This window comes from Salvelinus namaycush, chromosome 14 (genome assembly GCF_016432855.1).
Source record: "Salvelinus namaycush isolate Seneca chromosome 14, SaNama_1.0, whole genome shotgun sequence".
In the NCBI taxonomy this organism is placed as follows: domain Eukaryota; kingdom Metazoa; phylum Chordata; class Actinopteri; order Salmoniformes; family Salmonidae; genus Salvelinus; species Salvelinus namaycush.
The window spans coordinates 2,274,749-2,300,446 of record NC_052320.1 but is presented as its reverse complement, the minus strand read 5'-3'; the positions used below and the strand labels follow the sequence as shown (position 1 = coordinate 2,300,446).

The following is a 25,698-nucleotide window of genomic DNA, read 5'->3' as shown; positions in this document are numbered from 1 at the left end:
GACTTTTCGCACCAAAGTACGTTCATCTCTAGGAGACAGAATGCGTCTCCTTCCTGAGTGGTATGACGGCTGCGTGGTCCCATGTTGTTTATACTTGCGTACTATTGTTTGTACAGATGAACGTGGTACCTGCAGGCGTTTGGAAATTGCTCCCAAGGATGAACCAGACTTTTTTCCTGAGGTCTTGGCTGATTTCTTTTGATTTTCTCATGATGTCAAGCAAGGAGGCACTGAGTTTGAAGGTAGACCTTGAAATACATCCACAGGTACACCTCCAATTGATTCAAATGATGTAAATTAGCCTATCAGAAGCTTCTAAAGCCCTGACATCAGTTTCTGGAGTTTTCCAAGCTGTTTAAAGGCACAGTCAACTTAGTGTATGTAAACTTCTGACTCACTGGAATTGTGATACAGTGAATTATAAGTGAAATAATCTGTCTGTAAACAACTGTTGGAAAAATTGCTTGTGTCATGCACAAAGTAGATGTCCTCACCGACTTGCCAAAACTAATGTTTGCCAACAAGACATTTGTGGAGTGTTTTAAAAACGAGTTTTAATCAATACAACCTAAGTGTATGTAAACTTCCGACTTCAACTGCAGGTCTCAAGACTTCATCCATGACACGTCACTAAAGTTTGTAAATAATCATTGCAAAAGGATATTAAACATGAACCTTGTACAATCATCCAGAAGTCATGCGATTCTGTTTGTCTACAACGGTAATCAGCCTGGTGATTACAAGGCTAATAAAATGTGGGTCAGGATTGCCAGTATAAAATAGTTAGATACATTTTCTTGTGACAAGAAAGCACACAGGGACACCGAATGACATCTCTTCACCGTTTCAAAGGAGATTGTTTATTTCTTGTAATTCCGCCAACGTTTACAGTAGCAACACCAGGAACATCTCTTCAGAGGCAACACATTGCACATACAATACTCTGTCCTGCTCAATAACAGCACAGTGGTAAACTTAAAAGTAGCTCTCCGCTAGAATAGTAGTAGTCATAGGAGACAACCAAGAATCACTACAACTCACAAGAAGCCAAAACAAAAAACCTCTCGTCTTCACACGACAATGTTACACACCGACACAAACAAAGGACCGACACTATTGAGGAGCCAAAACATAGAGGATGGGTTGGTGTACTGCAGTGAGAGTTAGATGAGGGTTTACACAGCTTGGACCTTAGGTTTCATTGCCGTTCCATCTTCCCCTCCTCTGGACAGGGCAGGGCGAGCGACCTAGCGTGGCTTTTGTGTGTGTGTGGGGAAGGGGGGGGGTTACTGTATGTATGCAGGATGAAATCAAGAAGGCCCAAGGATAGAAGATCTCCTTAGATTGGGTGCCTGAAGTTTTTGCCAGCGAAAACAGCCTTGTCTCCAAGCTCCTCCTCAATCCTATGGAAGGGAAGGAAGTCAGTCAGTTTGAGGTTTCAACACTTGAACCGTTATAACGGCTAAAAGAGGAAGTCATAAAACAGCCTAGTATTATCCTTGATATTTGTACATTTAGACAAGTGATATTTGGGCCAAGTCTAGCTCGTTTAAGTCATATGATATATCTAATGAAGAACATATGACATGGTAGATATCCTAGCGACAGCATTTTATACAGCTGAGTTAAGAGTTTTTTTTAAAACGGAGCTCACCTGAGCAGCTGGTTGTACTTAGCCAGACGCTCAGACCTGCACGGAGCACCAGTCTTGATCTGGAGAAGGAAACACAGCATATCAATTACTGAAGTTCACTGGAACACAGCATACCAAGTTATCAGTACACTCACTGTAGCTCAGGGCAAAACTGACGCTGAACAACTTTGGCAGTTGCATTGAATGTAATAACATGTAGAATATCACTAAAGGACAGAACAAATGTCTATCTGTAGAGGTTTGAGCCAACAACATTGTGGTTTCCAGGCCACACCAGTAGTAATATCTACGTATTGATCTGAAAAAGAGGTGAAGCCTACCTGTCCGGTGCAGAGACCGACAACCAGGTCAGCAATGAAGGTGTCCTCTGTCTCTCCAGAGCGATGGCTGACCATCACTCCCCAGCCGTTTGTCTGGGCCATCTTGCAGCTACACAGGAAACAGGATCAATGTCTGTCTTTGTATAAAGATGCTTGTGATGATGAATCAAATTCCCTTCTTGGGATTAATAAACAACAACAACTACTGCTGCTAGAGCTACTACTGCCACTACTACTACCACCCCTACTACAACTACCACCACTACCCCTACTACTGCCACTACTACTACCACCCCCACTACTACTACCACCCCCACTACTACTACCACCCCCACTACCACCACTACTACTACCACCCCCACTACCACTACTACTACCCCTACTACCACTACTACTACCCCTACTACCACTACTACTACCCCTACTACCACTACTACCACTACTACTACCACCCCCCCTACCACTACCACCCCCACTACCACCACCCCCACTACCACTACTACCACTACTACTACCACCCCCACTACCACCACTACTACCACTACCACCCCCACTACTACCACTACTACTACCCCTACCACTACTACTACCACCCCCACTACCACCACTACTACCACCCCCACTACCACCACTACTACCACCACTACCACCCCCACTACTACTACCACCCCCACTACCACCACTACTACCACCACTACCACCCCCACTACCCCTACCACCACTACCACCCCCACTACCCCTACCACCACTACTACCACCACTACCACCCCCACTACTACCCCTACCACTACTACTACCACCCCCACTACCACTACCACTACCCCTACCACTACTACCACCACTACCACTACTACCACTACCACTACTACCACCACTACCACCCCTACCACTACTACTACCACCCCCACTACCACCACTACTACCACCACTACCACCCCCACTACCCCTACCACCACTACCACCCCCACTACCCCTACCACCACTACTACCACCACTACCACCCCCACTACCCCTACCACCACCACTACTACCCCTACCACTACTACTACCACCCCCACTACCACTACCACTACCCCTACCACTACTACCACCACTACCACCACTACCACCCCCACTACCCCTACCACTACTACTACCACCCCCACTACCACTACTACCCCTACCACTACTACCCCTACCACTACTACTACCACCCCCACTACCACCACCACTACCACTACCACTACCACCCCCACTACTACCACCACTACTACTACCACTACCACTACTACTACCACCCCCACTACCACCACTACCCCTACCACTACTACTACCACCCCCACTACCACCCCCACTACCACTACCACTACCCCTACCACTACCACCACCACTACCACTACCCCTACTACCACCACCACTACCACTACCACTACCACTACTACCACCACTACCACCCCCACTACCCCTACCACTACTACTACCACCCCCACTACCACTACTACCCCTACCACTACTACCCCTACCACTACTACTACCACCCCCACTACCACCACCACTACCACTACTACTACCACCCCCACTACCACCACCACTACCACTACCACTACCACCCCCACTACTACCACCACTACTACTACCACTACCACTACTACTACCACCCCCACTACCACTACTACCCCTACCACTACTACTACCACCCCCACTACCACCCCCACTACCCCTACCACTACCACCACCACTACCACTACCCCTACTACCACCACCACTACCCCTACCACTACTACTACCACCCCCACTACCACTACTACCCCTACCACTACTACCCCTACCACTACTACTACCACCCCCACTACCACCACCACTACCACTACCACTACCACCCCCACTACTACCACCACTACCACTACTACTACCACCCCCACTACCACCACTACCCCTACCACTACTACCACCACCCCCACTACCCCTACCACTACTACTACCACCCCCACTACCACTACTACCCCTACCACTACTACCCCTACCACTACTACTACCACCCCCACTACCACCACCACTACCACTACCACTACCACCCCCACCACCACTACCACTACCACCCCCACCACTACCACCACTACTACTACCACTACCACTACTACTACCACCCCCACTACCACTACTACCCCTACCACTACTACTACCACCCCCACTACCACCCCCACTACCCCTACCACTACCACCACCACTACCACTACCCCTACTACCACCACTACTACCCCTACCACTACTACCATCACCACTACTACCCCTACCACTACTACCCCTACCACTACTACCATCACCCCTACTACCCCTACCACTACTACCCCCACTACTACCACCACTACCACTACCACTACCACTACTACTACCACCCCCACTACCACCACTACCCCTACCACTACTACTACCACCCCCACTACCACTACTACCCCTACCACTACTACCCCTACCACTACCACCCCCACTACCACCACTACTACCACCCCCACTACCACCACTACTACCACCACTACCACCCCCACTACCCCTACCACTACTACTACCACCCCCACTACCACCACTACCACCCCCACTACCCCTACCACTACTACTACTACTACTACTACTACCACTACCCCTACCACTACCACCACTACTATTACCACTACTACCACTACCCCTACCACTACTACCACTACCCCCACTACCCCTACCACTACTACCACTACCCCTACTACCACTACCCCTACCACTACCCCTACTACCACTACCACTACTACCACTACCACTACTACCCCTACTACCACTACCCCCACTACCCCTACCACTACTACTACCACTACCACTACCCCTACTACCACTACCACTACCCCTACTACCACTACCACTACCCCTACCCCTACTACCACTACCCCTACTACCACTACCACTACTACCACTACCCCTACTACCACTACCCCTACTACCACTACCCCTACCACTACTACTACCACTACCACTACCCCTACTACCACTACCACTACCCCTACTACCACTACCCCTACTGCCCCTACTACCACTACCCCTACTACCACTACTACCACTACCACTACTACCACTACCCCTACCACCACTACTACTACTACCACCCCCACTACCACTACTACCCCTACCACTACTACTCCTACCACTACCACCCCCACTACCACTACCACTACCCCTACTACCACTACCCCTACCACTACCACTACTACTACCACTACCACTACCACTACCCCTACTACCACTACCACTACCCCTACTACCACTACCCCTACTACCACTACCCCTACTACCACTACCACTACTACCACTACCACCCCCACTACCACCCCTACCACCCCCACTACCACTACTACCCCTACCACTACTACTCCTACCACTACCACTACCCCTACCACTACTACCCCTACCACTACTACCCCTACCACCACTACTACTACTACCACCCCCACTACCACTACCCCCCCCCCCCCACTACCACTACCCCTACCACTACTACCACCCCCACCACCACTACTACCCCCACTACTACTACTACTACCCCCACTACCACTACTACCACCCCCACTACCACCACTACCACTACCCCTACCACTACTACCACCACTACCACTACCACTACTACTACTACCACCCCCACTACTACCACCCCCACTACCACCACTACTACCACCACTACTACCACCACTACCACCCCGACCACTACTACTACCACCCCCACTACCACCACTACTACCACCACTACCACCCCCACCACCACTACCACCCCCACTACCCCTACCACCACTACTACCACCACTACCACCCCTACTACCCCTACCACTACTACCATCACCCCTACTACCACCACTACTACCCCTACCACTACTACCCCTACCACTACTACCATCACCCCTACTACCACCACCACTACTACCCCTACCACTACTACCATCACCACTACTACCACCACTACTACCATCACCCCTACTACCCCTACCACTACTACCATCACCCCTACTACCCCTACCACTACTACCATCCCCACTACCCCTACCACTACTACTACCAACCCCACTACCACTACTACCCCTACCACTACTACTACCACCCCCACTACCACCACCACTACCACTACCACTACTACTACCACTACCACCCCCACTACCACCCCCACTACTACCCCCCCCCCCTCTACCACTACCACCCCCACTACCACCACTACTACCACTACCACCCCTACTACCCCTACCACTACTACCCCTACCACTACTACCATCACCCCTACTACCATCACCCCTACTACCCCTACCACTACTACCACCACTACTACCCCTACCACTACTACCACCACCCCTACTACCCCTACCACTACTACCACCACCCCTACTACCCCTACCACTACTACCACTACCACTACTACCCCTACCACTACTACCCCTACCACTACTACTACCACCCCCACTACTACCATCACCACTACTACCCCTACCACTACTACCCCTACCACTACCACCCCCACTACCACCCCCACTACCACCACTACTACCACCACTACCACCCCCACTACCCCTACCACTACTACTACCACCCCCACTACCACCACTACCACCCCCACTACCCCTACCACTACTACTACTACTACTACTACTACTACCACTACCCCTACCACTACCACCACTACTATTACCACTACTACCACTACCCCTACCACTACTACCACTACCCCCACTACCCCTACCACTACTACCACTACCCCTACTACCACTACCCCTACCACTACTACTACCACTACCCCTACTACCACTACCACTACCCCTACTACCACTACCACTACTACCACTACCCCTACTACCACTACCCCTACTACCACTACCCCTACCACTACTACTACCACTACCACTACCCCTACTACTACCACTACCACTACCCCTACTACCACTACCACTACCCCTACTACCACTACCCCTACCCCTACTACCACTACCACTACCCCTACTACCACTACCACTACCCCTACTACCACTACCACTACTACCACTACCCCTACTACCACTACCCCTACTACCACTACCCCTACCACTACTACTACCACTACCACTACCCCTACTACCACTACCACTACCCCTACTACCACTACCCCTACTACCCCTACTACCACTACCCCTACTACCACTACCACTACTACCACTACCACTACTACCACTACTACCACTACCACCACTACTACTACTACCACCCCCACTACCACTACTACCCCTACCACTACTACTCCTACCACTACCACCCCCACTACCACTACCACTACCACTACTACTACCACTACCACTACCCCTACTACCACTACCCCTACTACCACTACCCCTACTACCACTACCCCTACTACCACTACCCCTACTACCACTACCACTACTACCACTACCACCCCCACTACCACCCCTACCACCACTACTACTACTACCACCCCCACTACCACTACTACCCCTACCACTACTACCCCTACCACTACCACTACCCCTACCACTACTACCCCTACCACTACTACCCCTACCACCACTACTACTACTACCACCCCCACTACCACTACCCCCCCCCCACTACCACTACCCCTACCACTACTACCACCCCCACCACCACTACTACTACCCCCACTACCACTACTACCACCCCCACTACCACCACTACCACTACCCCTACCACTACTACCACCACTACCACTACCACTACTACTACTACCACCCCCACTACTACCACCCCCACTACCACCACTACCACCCCGACCACTACTACTACCACCCCCACTACCACCACTACTACCACCACTACCACCCCCACTACCCCTACCACCACTACCACCCCCACTACCCCTACCACCACTACTACCACCACTACCACCCCCACTACCCCTACCACTACTACTACCACCCCCACTACCACCACTACTACCCCTACCACTACTACCCCTACCACTACTACCATCACCCCTACTACCACCACCACTACCACTACCACTACCCCTACCACTACCACTACTACCACTACTACCACCACTACCACCCCCACTACCCCTACCACTACTACTACCACCCCCACTACCCCTACCACTACTACTACTACCACCCCCACTACCCCTACCACTACTACTACCAACCCCACTACCACTACTACCCCTACCACTACTACTACCACCCCCACTACCACCACCACTACCACTACCACTACTACTACCACTACCACCCCCACTACCACCCCCACCACTACCACCACCCCCACTACCACTACCACCCCCACTACCACCACTACTACCACTACCACCCCCACTACCCCTACCACTACTACCACTACCACTACTACCCCTACCACTACTACTACCACCCCCACTACCACCACTACTACCCCTACCACTACTACTACCACTACCACCCCCACTACCACCCCTACTACCCCTACCACTACTACCATCACCCCTACTACCCCTACCACTACTACCATCACCACTACTACCCCTACCACTACTACCCCTACCACTACTACCACCACCCCTACTACCCCTACCACTACTACCACCACCCCTACTACCCCTACCACTACTACCATCACCCCTACTACCCCTACCACTACTACCCCTACCACTACTACCCCTACCACTACTACTACCACCCCCACTACTACCACCACTACCACTACCACTACCACCACTACCACCACCACCACCACCACCACCGCCACTACCACCCCCACTACCACCCCCACTACCACCCCCACTACCCCTACCACTACCACCCCCACTACCCCTACCACTACTACTACCAACCCCACTACCACTACTACTACCACCCCCACTACTACCACCACTACCACTACCACCACCACTACTACCACTACCACCACTACCACCCCCACTACTACTACCACCCCCACTACCCCTACCACTACTACTACCAACCCCACTACCACTACTACCCCTACCACTACTACCCCTACCACTACTACCACCACCCCCACTACCACCACCACTACCACTACCACTACTACTACCACTACCACCCCCACTACCACCCCCACTACCCCTACCACTACTACCACTACTACCCCTACCACTACTACCCCTACCACTACTACTACCACCCCCACTACCACCACCACCACCACCACCACCACTACCACTACCACTACTACCACTACCACCACTACCACCCCCACCACTACCCCTACCACTACTACTACCAACCCCACTACCACTACTACCCCTACCACTACTACCCCTACCACTACTACTACCACCCCCACTACCACCACCACTACCACTACCACTACCCCTACTACTACCACTACCACCCCCACTACCACCCCCACTACCCCTACCACTACTACCCCTACCACTACTACCCCTACCACTACTACTACCACCACCACCACCACCACTACCACCCCTACCCCTACTACCACTACCCCTACCACTACCACTACCACCACTACCCCTACCACTACTACCACCACTACCCCTACCACTACTACCACTACCCCTACTACCACTACCCCTACTACCACTACCCCTACTACCACTACTACCACTACCCCTACTACCACTACCACTACCCCTACTACCACTACTACCCCTACTACCACTACCACTACCCCTACTACCACTACTCCTACTACCACTACCACTACTACCACTACCACTACTACTACCACTACTACCACCACTACCCCTACCACTACTACCACTACCCCTACTACCACTACTACCACTACCACTACTACCACCACTACCCCTACCACTACTACCACTACCCCTACTACCACTACCACCCCTACTACCACCCCTACTACCACTACTACCCCTACTACCACTACCACTACCCCTACTACCACTACCCCTACTACCACTACCACTACCCCTACTACCACTACCACTACTACCACTACCCCTACTACCACTACCACTACTACCACCCCCACTACTACCACTACCACTACCACTACTACCACTACCACTACTACCACTACCACTACCACCCCCACTACCACTACTACCACTACTACCCCTACCACCACTACTACTACTACCACCCCCACTACCACTACTACCCCTACCACTACTACTCCTATCACTACCACCCCCACTACCCCTACCACTACTACCCCTACCACCACTACTACTACTACCACCCCCACTACCACTACCCCCCCCCACTACCACTACCCCTACCACTACTACCACCCCCACCACCACTACTACCCCCACTACTACTACTACTACCCCCACTACCACTACTACTACCCCCACTACCACTACTACCACCCCCACTACCACCACTACTACCACTACCACTACCCCTACCACTACCACCCCCACTACCACTACTACCCCTACCACCACTACTACTACTACCACCCCCACTACCACTACTACCCCTACCACTACTACTCCTACCACTACCACCCCCACTACCCCTACCACTACTACCCCTACCACCACTACTACTACTACCACCCCTACTACTACCACTACCCCCCTACCACTACTACCACCCCCACCACCACTACTACCCCCACCACCACCCCCACTACTACTACTACCCCCACTACCACTACTACCACCCCCACTACCACCACTACTACCACTACCACTACCCCTACCACTACCACCCCCACTACCACTACTACCCCTACCACCACTACTACTACTACCACCCCCACTACCACTACTACCCCTACCACTACTACTCCTACCACTACCACCCCCACTACCACTACCCCTACCACTACTACCCCTACCACCACTACTACTACTACCACCCCCACTACCACTACCCCCCCCCCCCCACTACCACTACCCCTACCACTACTACCACCCCCACCACCACTACTACCCCCACTACTACTACTACTACCCCCACTACCACTACTACCACCCCCACTACCACCACTACTACTACTACCACTACCCCTCCACTACTACTACTACCCCTCCACTACTACTCCTACCACTACCACCCCCACTACCACTACCCCTACCACTACTACCCCTACCACCACTACTACTACTACCACCCCCACTACCACTACCCCCCCCCCCACTACCACTACCCCTACCACTACTACCACCCCCACCACCACTACTACCCCCACTACTACTACTACTACCCCCACTACCACTACTACCACCCCCACTACCCCTACTACTACTACTACTACTACCACCCCCATTAATACTACTACTACTACCACCCCCATTAATACTACTACCACTACCACCACTACTACCACTACCCCTACCACCACTACTACTACTACCACCCCCACCACCACTACTACCCCCACTACTACTACCCCCACTACTACTACCCCCACTACTACTACTACCACCCCCACTACCACTACTACCACCCCCACTACCACTACCCCCACTACCACTACCACCCCCACTACCACTACCACCACTACTACCCCTACTACCACCCCTACTACTACTACCACCCCCACTACCACCCCCACTACCACTACCCCTACCACTACTACCACCCCCACTACCACTACTACTACCACCACTACTACTACTACCACTACCACCACCACTACTACCACCCCCACTACCACCCCCACTACCACTACTACCACTACCACTACTACTACCACTACTACCACCACCCCTACCACCACCACTACCACTACTACTACCACTACCACCACTACCGCTACTACCACCACCACCACTATCGCCACTACTACTACCACTATCGCCACTACTACTACCACTACCGCCACTACTACCACTACCACTACTACTACCACCACTACCACCACCACCGCTACTACCACCACCACCACCGCTATCACCACTACTACTACCACTATCACCACTACTACTACCACTATCACCACTACTACTACCACTATCACCACTACTACTACCACTATCACCACTACTACCACTATCACCACTACAGGTTCATTAGCTAGTTCCTACATACAGCTACTGTAGTATGGTTTCACTCATTTTATTCAAGGTATTGTAAAATGTCTACCTAAGAAAACTAGGCCTGGAGTCAAGGAAGATAATACATCACCTTAGTTCCCCTTGTATCTTGTGCATTTTTTCATTATATCTGGTAGTACACTACATTCTATTCTGTGTGAAAAAAAAACACTTGGACTGCCTGCTGTTTCCCTGAGCAAGTCAAAATGGATGCCAGTGGTACAGAGCCAGTTGGTGTCGCTCACTAAATATGAATTGGCCGCCTGTGTGTGGACCAGTACTTACGCCTGCAGGGACTCTGTGACGGAGCCGATCTGGTTGACCTTGAGCAGCAGGCAGTTGCAGGCCTTGTCGGCCACACCCTTGGCGATGCGCTTGGGATTGGTGACGGTCAGATCGTCACCCACCACCTGAATGCTGGTCTCCGCCGTGAACTTGGACCATGCCGCCCAGTCATCCTGGTCGAAGGGATCCTCAATGGACACCACTGTAGAAGACAGAGGAGGATGGTTGTAATGGGTTAGTTGTTAGAGCACGTCGTTGAGGACACTACTGGGGAGAGAAGTGGTAAGCAACTTTAAAGCCTAATTGACTGCAATTAGACATTTGTTGTTCAACGGATTTACCTTCGGTTCCCATACATCAGGGATAACTCTAGCTAGAGAAGTATTACAGTACGTTAAAGATAAACAGAGGCTCTGGCCTCTTTCAGGGGGCGAAAGTCAGTCACTTAGCCTAACAGAAATGGCACCCTATTCCCTAGATAGTGCACTACTATTAACCAGAGCCCTATGGGTAGTAGTGTGCCCTATAGGGAATAGTCTGCCATTTGGGACTGTGACCGGAGTCTTAACAGTATAATGAGGATCAGTGTTTCTCTCAGTAGCAGACCTGGGTAATCCTTCATCTAGAGGTCGTGGTACTGCCGACCCCAGGCAACCTATCCCCCTTGGTGATGGTGGCCATGGTCAAAAGTAGTGCACTATATAGGGAATAGGGCTCTGGTCTAAAGTAGTGCACTATATAGGGAATAGTGTGGAATTTAGGATGCATCACCACCCACCTGGATAATCCTTGACGAAGCTCTTGTAGAGGTCTCCCAGCTGGTCTGGGGTGATGTAACGGCTGGAGTCGTCAGGTGACTTGAAGTCCAGGTCGTATTTCCCGTCCTTGTAGAACTCGGAGGCGGCCACGTCCATGCCGATCACAATCTTGTCGGTGTAGCCGGCTTTGCTAATGGCTTCCTTCAGCAGCTCCAGAGCTGAGAGGAACATAGATAAATTAGAGTTAAGATTCCCTCACGATAAATAATGAGATTTGTTGGGCTTTATATATTTATTCATTCATTCTTAGGCTCCCTGTCTAACTCCTGACCTATATCGAGTGTTCATATGCTGTTTAATATGACATGTAGCCTATTTGAAATGATGTTCGCTTCTTAAATTCACCTTTCCATATTTATTCAAAAACTTTTCATTCAAATCCATATGGTTTGGTTTCAATACTTAAACCAATTGGTAGGTCCATTTAGTCACAAAAATAGATGGGTGTTGGTTAAACTGTGATTTTAATGAATGGAGCAAATTTGGAGCGGGAGTAATAAAAAAAAGTGAGTGTGGAAACGTTTTTTTTTAGCAGAGCGTTAGGAAAGACATGGAGCGGAGCGGAGCGTATGGACCGGAGCGGAGCGTATGCACCGGAGCGGAGCGTATGCACCGGAGCGGAGCGTATGCACCGGAGCGGAGCGTATGAGTGGGATTTCCAACCGCTCAACTCCACTCACATGTGCTGATTGAAATTCACTGAGCTACACTGAGTCGAACAGAGCTACTACAGTGGCTGCCCAGTCTGTACATTATTCAGTATTGGATTGAGGCCTTCATTTAGAAAAATCATCTGTCGCCTCCGGAGTAGCATTCCTAGGCAATGAATAGAAAGCGCCACACCGAGGGGAAGATGGGGGAGAGGAGGCGAAGGAGTCTTAGGTGAAGTACTAGAGGGTTCTAGGAATGTTAAACTCAGTGGACATTCCCTCTCAGCTAAGGCGCAGAAGTGTAAGGAAGTAGTATCACAGCTGATTATCCAACTGTAGTTGACGCCACAGTGGTGCCATACTGCTGGTCATGTGACAACTGTTGCCGTAGAAAAGGACGATACATCTGACTGATTAATGGATTGATTGATTAAGTGACTGACGCTCATCCTCTCTCTCACCTTCTTTGTTCTCCAGGATGTTTGGGGCGAAGCCTCCCTCGTCTCCCACGTTAGTGGCGTCCTGACCGTACTTCTTCTTGATGACGTTCTTCAGGTTGTGGTAGACCTCGGCTCCGATCCTCATGGCCTCCTTGAAGGTGCTGGCTCCTACAGGGAGGATCATGAACTCCTGCATGGCCAGCTTGTTGCCTGCGTGGGAACCTCCGTTGATCACGTTGAAGGCCTTGGACAGAGACAGAGGTTTGAACTGAAGTTTCAAATCAAACTGAATGAAAAAGTTTTCATAGACGACTGAAGAAAGAGCAAAGCAATGTGTACATTATAACGGAGGAGAGCTATGCCTGAGAGAGACGAGACGGGTTACACCTTCAGACCAACATATCGGAGGTAAGCAGCTCAGTGAACCACAGCGACACTGGACTGTATTATCCAGCTCAGCTAAAGTCTAAGCATTAGCTCGGGGAGCTAACGTACAGTTAAAGTCGGAAGTTTACATACACCTTAGCCAAATACATTTAAACTCAGTTTTTCACAATTCCTGACATTTAATCCAAGTAAATATTCCCCGTCTTAGGTCAGTTAGGATCACTACTTTAGTTTAAGAATGTGAAATGTCAGAATAATAGTTGAGAGAATTATTTATTTTAGCTTTTATTTCTTTCATCACATTCCCAGTGGGTCAGAAGATTACATACACTCAATTAGTATTTGGTAGCATTGCCTTTAAATTGTTTAACTTGGGTCAAACGTTTCAGGTAGCCTTCCACAATCTTCCCACAATAAGTTGAGTGAAATTTGCCCCATTCCTCCTGACAGAGCTGGTGTAACTGAGTCAGGATTGTAGGCCACCTTGCTCGCACACGCTTTTTCAGTTCTGCCCACCTATTTTCCATAAGATTGAGGTCAGGGTTTTGTGATGGCCACTCCAATACCTTGACTTTGTTGTCCTTACGCCATTTTGCCACAACTTTGGAAGTATGCTTGTGGTCATTGTCCATTTGGAAGACCCATTTGAGACCAAGCTTTAAATTCCTGACTGATGTCTTGAGATGTTGCTTCAATATATTCACATAATTTTCCTGCCTCATGATGCCATCTATTTTGTGAAGTGCACCAGCCCCTCCTGCAGCAAAGCACCCCCACAACATGATGCTGCCACCCCCGTGCTTCACGGTTGGGATGATGTTCTTCGGCTTGCAAGCATCCCCCTTTTTCCTCCAAACATAACGATGGTCATTATGGCCAAACAGTTCTATTTTTGTTTCATCAGATGAGGACATTTCTCCAAAAAGTACGATCTTTGTCCCCATGTGCAGTTGCAAACCGTAGTCTGGCTTTTTTTTGGCGGTTTTGGAGCAGTGACTTCTTCCTTGCTGAGCAGCCTTTCAGGTTATGTCAATATAGGACTGGTTTTACTGTGGATATAGATACTTTTGTACCCGTTTCCTCCAGCATCTTCACAAGGTCCTTTGCTGTTGTTCTGGGATTGGTTTGCACTTTTCGCACCAAAGTACGTTCATCTCTAGGAGACAGAACGCGTCTCCTTCCTGAGTGGTATGACGGCTGCGTGGTCCCATGTTGTTTATACTTGTGTACTATTGTTTGTACAGATGAACGTGGTACTTGCAGGCGTTTGGAAATTGCTCCCAAGGATGAACCAGACTTTTTTCTGAGGTCTTGGCTGATTTCTTTTGATTTTCTCATGATGTCAAGCAAGGACGCACTGAGTTTGAAGGTAGACCTTGACATACATCCACAGGTACACCTCCAATTGACTCAAATGATGTCAATTAGCCTATCAGGAGCTTCTAAAGCCATGACATAATTTTCTGGAATTTCCCAAGCAGCTTAAAGGCACAGTCAAATTAGTGTATGTAAACTTCTGACCCACTGGAATTGTGATACAGTAAATTATAAGTGAAATAATCTGTCTGTAAACAATTGTTGGAAAAATTATTGTGTCATGCACAAAGTAGATGTCCTAACCGACTTGCCAAAACTATAGTTTGTTAACAAGAAATTTGTGGAGTGGTTGAAAAACGAGTTTTAATGACTCCAACCTAAGTGTACGTAAACTTCTGACTTCAACTGTAAATCAGCTTTAGCTCAGCAGGATAACACAGTGTTGGTCACATAAAGATGACTCACACATTAGTAAACACAAAATGGGACTGGGAGGATGACGATAAACTTAATGGGACTGGGAGGTTGACAGTTAATGGGACTGGGAGGATGACAGTTAATGGGACTGGGAGGATGACGGTTAATGGGACTGGGAGGATGACGGTTAATGGGACTGGGAGGATGACGGTTAATGGGACTGGGAGGATGACGGTTAATGGGACTGGGAGGATGACGGTTAATGGGACTGGGAGGATGACGGTTAATGGGACTGGGAGGATGACGGTTAATGGGACTGGGAGGATGACGATTAATGGGACTGGGAGGATGACGATTAATGGGACTGGGAGGATGACGATTAATGGGACTGGGAGGATGACGATTAATGGGACTGGGAGGATGACGATTAATGGGACTGGGAGGATGACGATTAATGGGACTGGGAGGATGACGATTAATGGGACTGGGAGGATGACGATTAATGGGACTGGGAGGATGACGATTAATGGGACTGGGAGGATGACGATTAATGGGACTGGGAGGATGACGATTAATGGGACTGGGAGGATGACGATTAATGGGACTGGGAGGATGACGATTAATGGGACTGGGAGGATGACGATTAATGGGACTGGGAGGATGACGATTAATGGGACTGGGAGGATGACGATTAATGGGACTGGGAGGATGACGATTAATGGGACTGGGAGGATGACGATTAATGGGACTGGGAGGATGACGATTAATGGGACTGGGAGGATGACGATTAATGGGACTGGGAGGATGACGATAAACTTACGGGGACGGGGAGGATGACATTGGGATTGCCAGCGAGGTCAGCGATGTGACGATAAAGGGGGACGCCTTTCTCAGCAGCACCGGCCTTGCACACAGCCAGGGACACGCCCAGGATGGCGTTGGCACCAAACTTAGCTGAGGGGGGGAACAGAAAACGAAGAGCCCATAAAACAAACAATTTCTGCCTTTTTTCCTCATTTTCCTAAATTGTTGATTTGGGCTGTATTCAAGTTGACTGCTGTTCTTTTTGTTTGCAGAGGGACTACAGAAGGTAACATGACATGTCTGTACCTGCATTGAAGCCTATTACACTGGAATGCACTGCCTTCACTGTACACTCTCAACTCTATGCTAAAATTCCATATACCAACAAAAGGAAAGTAACCTACACTTGTTCTCTGTGCCATCCATGTCCAGCATCAGCTTGTCAACCTTCTCCTGCTCCAGGACGTTGACATTCTGAACAACAGGACAGACACAGAACAACACACCGGTCATTAGAGATATGGGAGGGAACTGACAACAAACAGACAAAAAGGTTAGTTCAAAGTTCAAACAGGTTAGCTCAAAACACCCGTCTCGAAGGACATTTAGGTTCACTAGTACACACAGCATCTTGAGGTGCTACTAGCCAGGTTAGGTAAATTACCTGAGACCTCTGTAGCTCTGGTCACTGAGGTGAGTACAGTGTTGTGTACATACCAATAATAACATCTTACAGATAAGTTCAACAGACCAAGAGGATGTATTGTATCTAGCAAACTCCATGGGGTAAAGAAGAACTCTAAACGGAACTTGAAGTGACGTTTCTTCTCTTACACGCTGACGTCATTGTACTCAGTCAGGATTGTAAATAGCTGCTCTGTGTCATACTGTACATTCTATGCAACACTGACTTGACACTAGCACGACATGCAGAATGTTAGTCAAACAGTAAATGTTCCTACCTGCCGTACAAGTGCAGGTGCAATAGTTTTATTGATATGATCAACAGCTTTTGAGACACCTGCAGAGGGACAAGCAGAGCGTCACGACCCAGGGAGAAGTAGACCATGCAAGAGCAGCAGGCATTACTAGACGATCACAGAGCAAGATCTCGTTAATATTATCTGCTGTGGTGGCAGCAACTAGGCTGGTTAAACAAACATCAAGTGGAATGATCTACTATTGGGATCATGGGGTAATCACAGAAATAGAATGACAATATGGCCGCCGGCCGGTCCACCCATCCCGGGAACGTTGACTTGGAAGAATGTCCCTTCTAGTCATTATATTTTTATGGCCGTAATAACGATTTAGAAAATCTGTGATCGTCTGTGAATGCCTGCCACAGAGGTTAGTTAGTTGTCAAATCACGGCAAACCCACTCGAAAGTCATGCTTTCATCATCAACCAGTTCATTTCTGTGTCATCTCTGTCTTACTCCTGTTGCTCCACCACACTGTGTATTTACCTGGTTACACAGAGCTGGGGCCAAGAACTCATTAATATGTTTAACAGCCCTTTTCACTCCTGACAGAGGAGGAGAGAAGGATGAAGCGTCAGAGAAAGGAATGATGAAGAACGAAGGAAAGAAAGAAAAATGTAATGGAAAAATGGTATAGAGTGAGCTGTGTACTAGCCTGGTCCCAGATCTGTCTGTGCTGTCTTGCCAACTCCTATGGTTATTACCACGCCAACCACAAGAGCTGGCCATACAACACAACGAGATCTAGGACCAGGCTAGAGTACGTGGACATTGGAAATGAAAGCAAACATTGGAAACTAGCTATGTCAACGATACATTCTAAGATTAGTATGTTGCTAAAGTCCCCTTCAAAATACAGTGCCTATAGCCTAGTGAAAAGTCTACACATACCTAGCACAGTCTTCACATTTTATTGCCTTAAAATACTATCTAAAAAGGGATTTGAAACATTTGAAAGTGAAAGAAAGTTATAGAAACATTTCTAAATTAATAAATAAGTAACATGTCTTGATGTCATCACACCCCTGTGTTAATACCTGATGGAAGCACCTTTGGCAGCTATTACAGCTGTAAACCATTTTGAATAAGATTCTACCAAGTAGAAAGAGGAGGAAGGAAAGCTCTACTAAGGTACACAATAGTACATCTTGGTAGATAGAAGGTGCTCTTTTGTAAAAGGGGTAAATTGGTCATCAAAAAGAAAATTGTACTCCCTGACGAAGGACATGCAGCTGAAACACGTCGGTTTTTAAAACCTCGTTTCTATTGAACATGCCATACAAATAAAGGCATTTTAATTAAGTTTAGATTTTTTTTGCAACTTTATAAAAAAGAAAACGCAGAAATACCTTATTTATATAAGTATTCAGACCCTTTGCTATGAGACTAGAAAATTAAGCTCATAATTATTCTTGAGATGTTTCTACAACTTGGAGTCCACCTGTGGTAAATTCAAGTGATTGGACATGATTTGGAAAGGCACACACATGTCTATATAAGGTCCCACAGTTGTCAGAGCAAAAAACCAAGCCATGAGGTAAAATTAATTGTCTGTAGGGTACCAAAAAATGTCTGCGGCATTGAAGGTCCCCAAGAACACAGTGGCCTCCATCATGCTGAAATGGAAGAAGTTTGGAACCACCAAGACTCTTCCTAGAGCTGCCCGTCCGGACAAACTGAGCAATCGGTTGTGAAGGGCCTTGGTCAGGGAGGTGATCAAGAACCCGATGGTCACTCTGACAGAGCTCCAGAGTTCCTCTGTGGAGATGGGAGAACCTTCCAGAAGGACAACCATCTCTGCAGCACTCCACCAATCAGGCCTTTATGGGAGAGCGGCCAGATGGAAGCCACTCCTCAGTAAAAGGCACATAACAGCCCACTTGGAGTTTGCCAAAAGGCACCTAAAGGACTCTCAGACCATGAGAAACAAGATTCTCTGGTCTGATGAAACCAAGATTGAACGCTTTGGCCTGAATACCAAGCGTCACATCTGGATGAAACCTGTCACCATCCCTACGATGAAGCATGGTGGTGGCAGCATCATGCTGTGGGGATGTTTTTCAGTGGCAGGGACTGGGAGACCAGTTACCTTCGGGGGGAAAGATGAACGGAGAAAAGTACAGCGAGATCCTTGATGAAAACCTGCTCCAGAGAACTCAGGACATCTGACTGGGGTGAAGGTTCATCTTCCAACAGGACAACGATCCTAAGCACACAACCAAGACAACACAAGAGTGGCTTCAGGACAAGTCTCTGAATGTCCTTGAGTGGCCCAGCCAGAGCCCGACTTGAACCCGATCGAACTTCTCTGGAGACACCTGAAAATAGCTGTGCAGCGACGCTCCCCATCCAACCTGATAGAGCTTGAGAGGATCTGCAGAGAAACTCCCCAAATACAGGTGTGCCAAGCTTGTAGTGTCATACCCAAGAAGACTCAAGGCTGTAATCTCTGCCAAAGGTGCTTCAACAATGTACTGAGTAAAGAGTTAGAATACTTATGTAAATTTGAAATTTCTGATTTTTATACATTTGCAAAAATGTATAAAAATGTGTTTTTGCTTTGGCATTGGGTATTGTGTGTAGATTGATGAGGGAAAAAACGATTTATAAGGTTGTAACGTAACAAAATGTAGAAAAAGTCAAGGGGTCTGAATACTTTCCAAATGCACTGTATATGAATTGTTTTAATTTTAAGGCAGCAAAATGTGAAGACTGTGCAAGGGGTGTGTAGACCTTCACTATGCACTGTAAATGACTAGTAACTAGCTAGTCCAATCAGAACAGGGAGTGTTACTAGCTAGTCCAAACAGAAGAGGGAGTTGTGCGTACCTTTGCCCAGGTAGCGTGTCTTATCGTTGTCACGGAGCTCCAGAGCTTCATAGATACCAGTAGAGGCACCGCTGGGGACTGCAGCCCTGAACAGACCTGGAGAACACAGAATAAGAGAGGATGTAATGAGTCTAATCAATTTCATCTGAGGAAGAAAGAGAGGATATAATGAGTCTATTTCATCTCTATTTACTGACATACTGTAGGATGAAACCTGAAGAAGACAGAAGTGAACCATGTGGTAGAACATCACAAACTATGTAGTTCTGTCCTTGACCTGTTCTTGTCTATTGATGTTTTGTATTATGTAATTCTGTGTTAAGTTTCATGTTTTGTGTGGAACCCCAGGAAGAGTAGCTGCTGCTTTTGCAACAGCTGATGGGGATCCTAATAAAATACCAAATACCAAATCAGGTCCGGTATCCACAAACTGATCTGAAACCAGGTCCGGTAGCCACAAACTGATCTGAAACCAGGTCCGGTAGCCACAAACTGATCTGAAACCATGTCCGGTATCCACAAACTGATCTGAAACCATGTCCGGTATCCACAAACTGATCTGAAACCATGTCCGGTAGCCACAAACTGATCTGAAACCAGGTCCGGTAGCCACAAACTGATCTGAAACCAGGTCCGGTATCCACAAACTGATCTGAAACCAGGTCCGGTATCCACAAACTGATCTGAAACCAGGTCCGGTATCCACAAACTGATCTGAAACCAGGTCCGGTATCCACAAACTGATCTGAAACCAGGTCCGGTAACCACAAACTGATCTGAAACCAGGTCCGGTATCCACAAACTGATCTGAAACCAGGTCCGGTATCCACAAACTGATCTGAAACTAGGTCCGGTATTCACAAAGTGTTGCAGAGTAATAGTGCTGACCTAGGATCAGTTTTGTCTTTTAAACCATAATGAATGAGAGGGGGGACCTGATCCTAGATCAGCACTCTAATTCTGAGACACTTTGTAAATATGGGCCTAGACTACATTACCGATCCAGTTCCTAACACATTGACTGATCCAGACTACATTACCGATCCAGTTCCTAACACATTGACTGATCCAGACTACATTACCGATCCAGTTCCTAACACATTGACTGATCCAGACTACATTACCGATCCAGTTCCTAACACATTGACTGATACAGACTACATTACCGATCCAGTTCCTAACACATTGACTGATACAGACGATGTCTCCAGGATGCGACTGCTGTCTCAGCCTCAGGCACACACCAAGGGCAGACATTTTGGATTCAACCATGTGAAGAAAGATAGTGGATATGCACATTTGATTCTAACTGCTCATAGGAGACACACAGAGAGATTTAGGCCATAAATTCAGGATTACCAAATCATCTGGAAATGAGACATGGGATGCTTGATATAGCCTAGCACTAAATCCCAATAAACCTACTCTGATTGATTGAGTCTTAGTGACTTGTTTTCAAGTCAACTACAATCAAAACAGCAATACAAAGCATGCAACATATTGCATTTTGGTCACATGCAATCTCCACAGACAAACATTGGCAGTAGAATGGCATTACTGAAGAGCTCAATGACTTTCAACGTGGCACCGTCATAGGATGTCACCCTTCCAACAAGTCAGTTTGCTAAATTTCTGCCCTGCTAGAGCTGCCCTGGTCAACAGTAAGTGCTGTTATTGTGAAGTGGAAATGTCTAGGAGCAACAACGGCTCAGTTGCTAAGTGGTAGGCCACACAAGCTCACAGGACAGGACCGTTGGGTGCTGAAGCGCGTAAAGAATATCTGTCCTCGGTTGCAACACTCACTACCGAGTTCCAAACTGCCTCTGGAAGAAACGTCAGCACAGTAACTGTTCGTTGGGAGCTTCATGAAATGGGTTTCCATGGCCGAGCAGCCGCACACAAGCCTAAGATCACCATGCGCACTGCCAAGCGTCAGCTGGAGTGGTGTAAAGCTTCCGCCATTTACTCTGGAGCAGTGGAAACGCGTTCTCTGGAGTGATGAATCACACTTCACTATCTGGCAGATGGACGGACGCACGAATCTGGGTTTGGCGGATGCCAGGAGAACGCTACCTGCCCCAATGCATAGTGCCAACTGTTTGGTAGAGGAGGAATAATGGTCTGGTGCTGTTTTTTATGGTTCGGGCCCCTTAGTTCCAGTGAAGGGAAATCTTAACGCTACAGCATACAATGACATGTTAAAGTTGAAAGCACAGAATCATCTATGGCAACAGTTTGGGGAAGGCCCTTTCCTGTTCCAGCATAACAATACCCCCGTGCACAAAGCATACAGAAACGGTTTGTTGAGATCGGTGTGGAAGAACTTGAATGGCCTACACAGAGCCCTGACCTCAACCCCATCGAACACATTTTGGGATGAATTGGAACGCCGAATTCACCCTTTAACCGAGAATAATACTGCAGTAAGTTCATCTTTTGAACTCGTAGGTATCTTTTTATATCATAGGCCTACATTCCGTTAGATACCTTTGTCTACCTACTAATAGCCAAATATGGCTTTTTTTGTTGTTGTTGTTGTTGTTAGAAAACCCATCAATCAGAGGGTGTGAAAGTCACTTTCACCCCAGAGGATTCCTACTGGATCTGAAAATAGAAACGGAAACAAAAGACGATATAGAGAAAGTAATTCAAGCCCCTTTATGTTATATATCAGAGACACGTTACATCTGGTTGCCCTTCTGCTCCAACAATACCCTTTTTATACAGCAGCAGACAACACAAATTGTGCATCCCAAATGCCACCCTATTTCCTATTCCCTATTCCCTAATCCCTAGATCAGTGTTTCCCAACTCTGATCTAGGCACTCGAGTACCACCAATAGTACATCTTTATTTTTGTGGCCATGGACAAGTACACCTGATTCTACTTGTCAACGAAATCATCAAATCCTTGACAAGTAGAATCAGGTGTTTTTGTCTGGGGGCTACAACAAAAATGTGAACAGTCGGGGGTACTGGAGTTGGACTGTTCGGGGGTACTGGAGTTGGACTGTTCGGGGGTACTGGAGTTGGACTGTTCGGGGGTACTGGAGTTGGACTGTTCGGGGGTACTGGAGTTGGACTGTTCGGGGGTACTGGAGTTGGACTGTTCGGGGGTACTGGAGTTGGACTGTTAGGGGGTACTGGAGTTGGACTGTTAGGGGGTACTGGAGTTGGACTGTTAGGGGGTACTGGAGTTGGACTGTTAGGGGGTACTGGAGTTGGACTGTTAGGGGGTACTGGAGTTGGACTGTTAGGGGGTACTGGAGTTGGACTGTTAGGGGGTACTGGAGTTGGACTGTTAGGGGGTACTGGAGTTGGACTGTTAGGGGGTACTGGAGTTGGACTGTTAGGGGGTACTGGAGTTGGACTGTTAGGGGGTACTGGAGTTGGACTGTTAGGGGGTACTGGAGTTGGACTGTTAGGGGGTACTGGAGTTGGACTGTTAGGGGGTACTGGAGTTGGACTGTTAGGGGGTACTGGAGTTGGACTGTTAGGGGGTACTGGAGTTGGACTGTTAGGGGGTACTGGAGTTGGACTGTTAGGGGGTACTGGAGTTGGACTGTTAGGGGGTACTGGAGTTGGACTGTTAGGGGGTACTGGAGTTGGACTGTTAGGGGGTACTGGAGTTGGACTGTTAGGGGGTACTGGAGTTGGACTGTTAGGGGGTACTGGAGTTGGACTGTTAGGGGGTACTGGAGTTGGACTGTTAGGGGGTACTGGAGTTGGACTGTTAGGGGGTACTGGAGTTGGACTGTTAGGGGGTACTGGAGTTGGACTGTTAGGGGGTACTGGAGTTGGACTGTTAGGGGGTACTGGAGTTGGACTGTTAGGGGGTACTGGAGTTGGACTGTTAGGGGGTACTGGAGTTGGACTGTTAGGGGGTACTGGAGTTGGACTGTTAGGGGGTACTGGAGTTGGACTGTTAGGGGGTACTGGAGTTGGACTGTTAGGGGGTACTGGAGTTGGACTGTTAGGGGTACTGGAGTTGGACTGTTAGGGGGTACTGGAGTTGGACTGTTAGGGGGTACTGGAGTTGGACTGTTAGGGGGTACTGGAGTTGGACTGTTAGGGGGTACTGGAGTTGGACTGTTAGGGGGTACTGGAGTTGGACTGTTAGGGGGTACTGGAGTTGGACTGTTAGGGGGTACTGGAGTTGGACTGTTAGGGGGTACTGGAGTTGGACTGTTAGGGGGTACTGGAGTTGGACTGTTAGGGGGTACTGGAGTTGGACTGTTAGGGGGTACTGGAGTTGGACTGTTAGGGGGTACTGGAGTTGGACTGTTAGGGGGTACTGGAGTTGGACTGTTAGGGGGTACTGGAGTTGGACTGTTAGGGGGTACTGGAGTTGGACTGTTAGGGGGTACTGGAGTTGGACTGTTAGGGGGTACTGGAGTTGGACTGTTAGGGGGTACTGGAGTTGGACTGTTAGGGGGTACTGGAGTTGGACTGTTAGGGGGTACTGGAGTTGGACTGTTAGGGGGTACTGGAGTTGGACTGTTAGGGGGTACTGGAGTTGGACTGTTAGGGGGTACTGGAGTTGGACTGTTAGGGGGTACTGGAGTTGGACTGTTAGGGGGTACTGGAGTTGGACTGTTAGGGGGTACTGGAGTTGGACTGTTAGGGGGTACTGGAGTTGGACTGTTAGGGGTTGGACTGTTAGGGGGTACTGGAGTTGGACTGTTAGGGGGTACTGGAGTTGGACTGTTAGGGGGTACTGGAGTTGGACTGTTAGGGGGTACTGGAGTTGGACTGTTAGGGGGTACTGGAGTTGGACTGTTAGGGGGTACTGGAGTTGGACTGTTAGGGGGTACTGGAGTTGGACTGT

At 48.8% G+C, this 25,698-nt stretch overlaps 1 protein-coding gene across 1 annotated transcript in view; it reads right to left on the bottom strand.

The window, feature by feature from the left end:
* Positions 1-828: 828 nt before the first annotated feature.
* Positions 829-25,698, bottom strand: part of eno1a (enolase 1a, (alpha)) — a 38,310-nt gene continuing 13,440 nt past the window's right edge. The window contains exons 3-12 of the mRNA XM_039007801.1: positions 20,871-20,966; positions 18,022-18,080; positions 17,464-17,533; positions 17,076-17,209; positions 14,156-14,378; positions 13,005-13,202; positions 12,227-12,428; positions 1,975-2,083; positions 1,655-1,713; positions 829-1,403 (exon numbers count right to left, since the gene is read on the bottom strand). Coding sequence (XP_038863729.1) covers positions 1,340-1,403; positions 1,655-1,713; positions 1,975-2,083; positions 12,227-12,428; positions 13,005-13,202; positions 14,156-14,378; positions 17,076-17,209; positions 17,464-17,533; positions 18,022-18,080; positions 20,871-20,966 — 1,214 coding nt within the window. The 3' untranslated portion in view covers positions 829-1,339. The remainder of the gene's footprint in view (positions 1,404-1,654; positions 1,714-1,974; positions 2,084-12,226; positions 12,429-13,004; positions 13,203-14,155; positions 14,379-17,075; positions 17,210-17,463; positions 17,534-18,021; positions 18,081-20,870; positions 20,967-25,698) is intronic.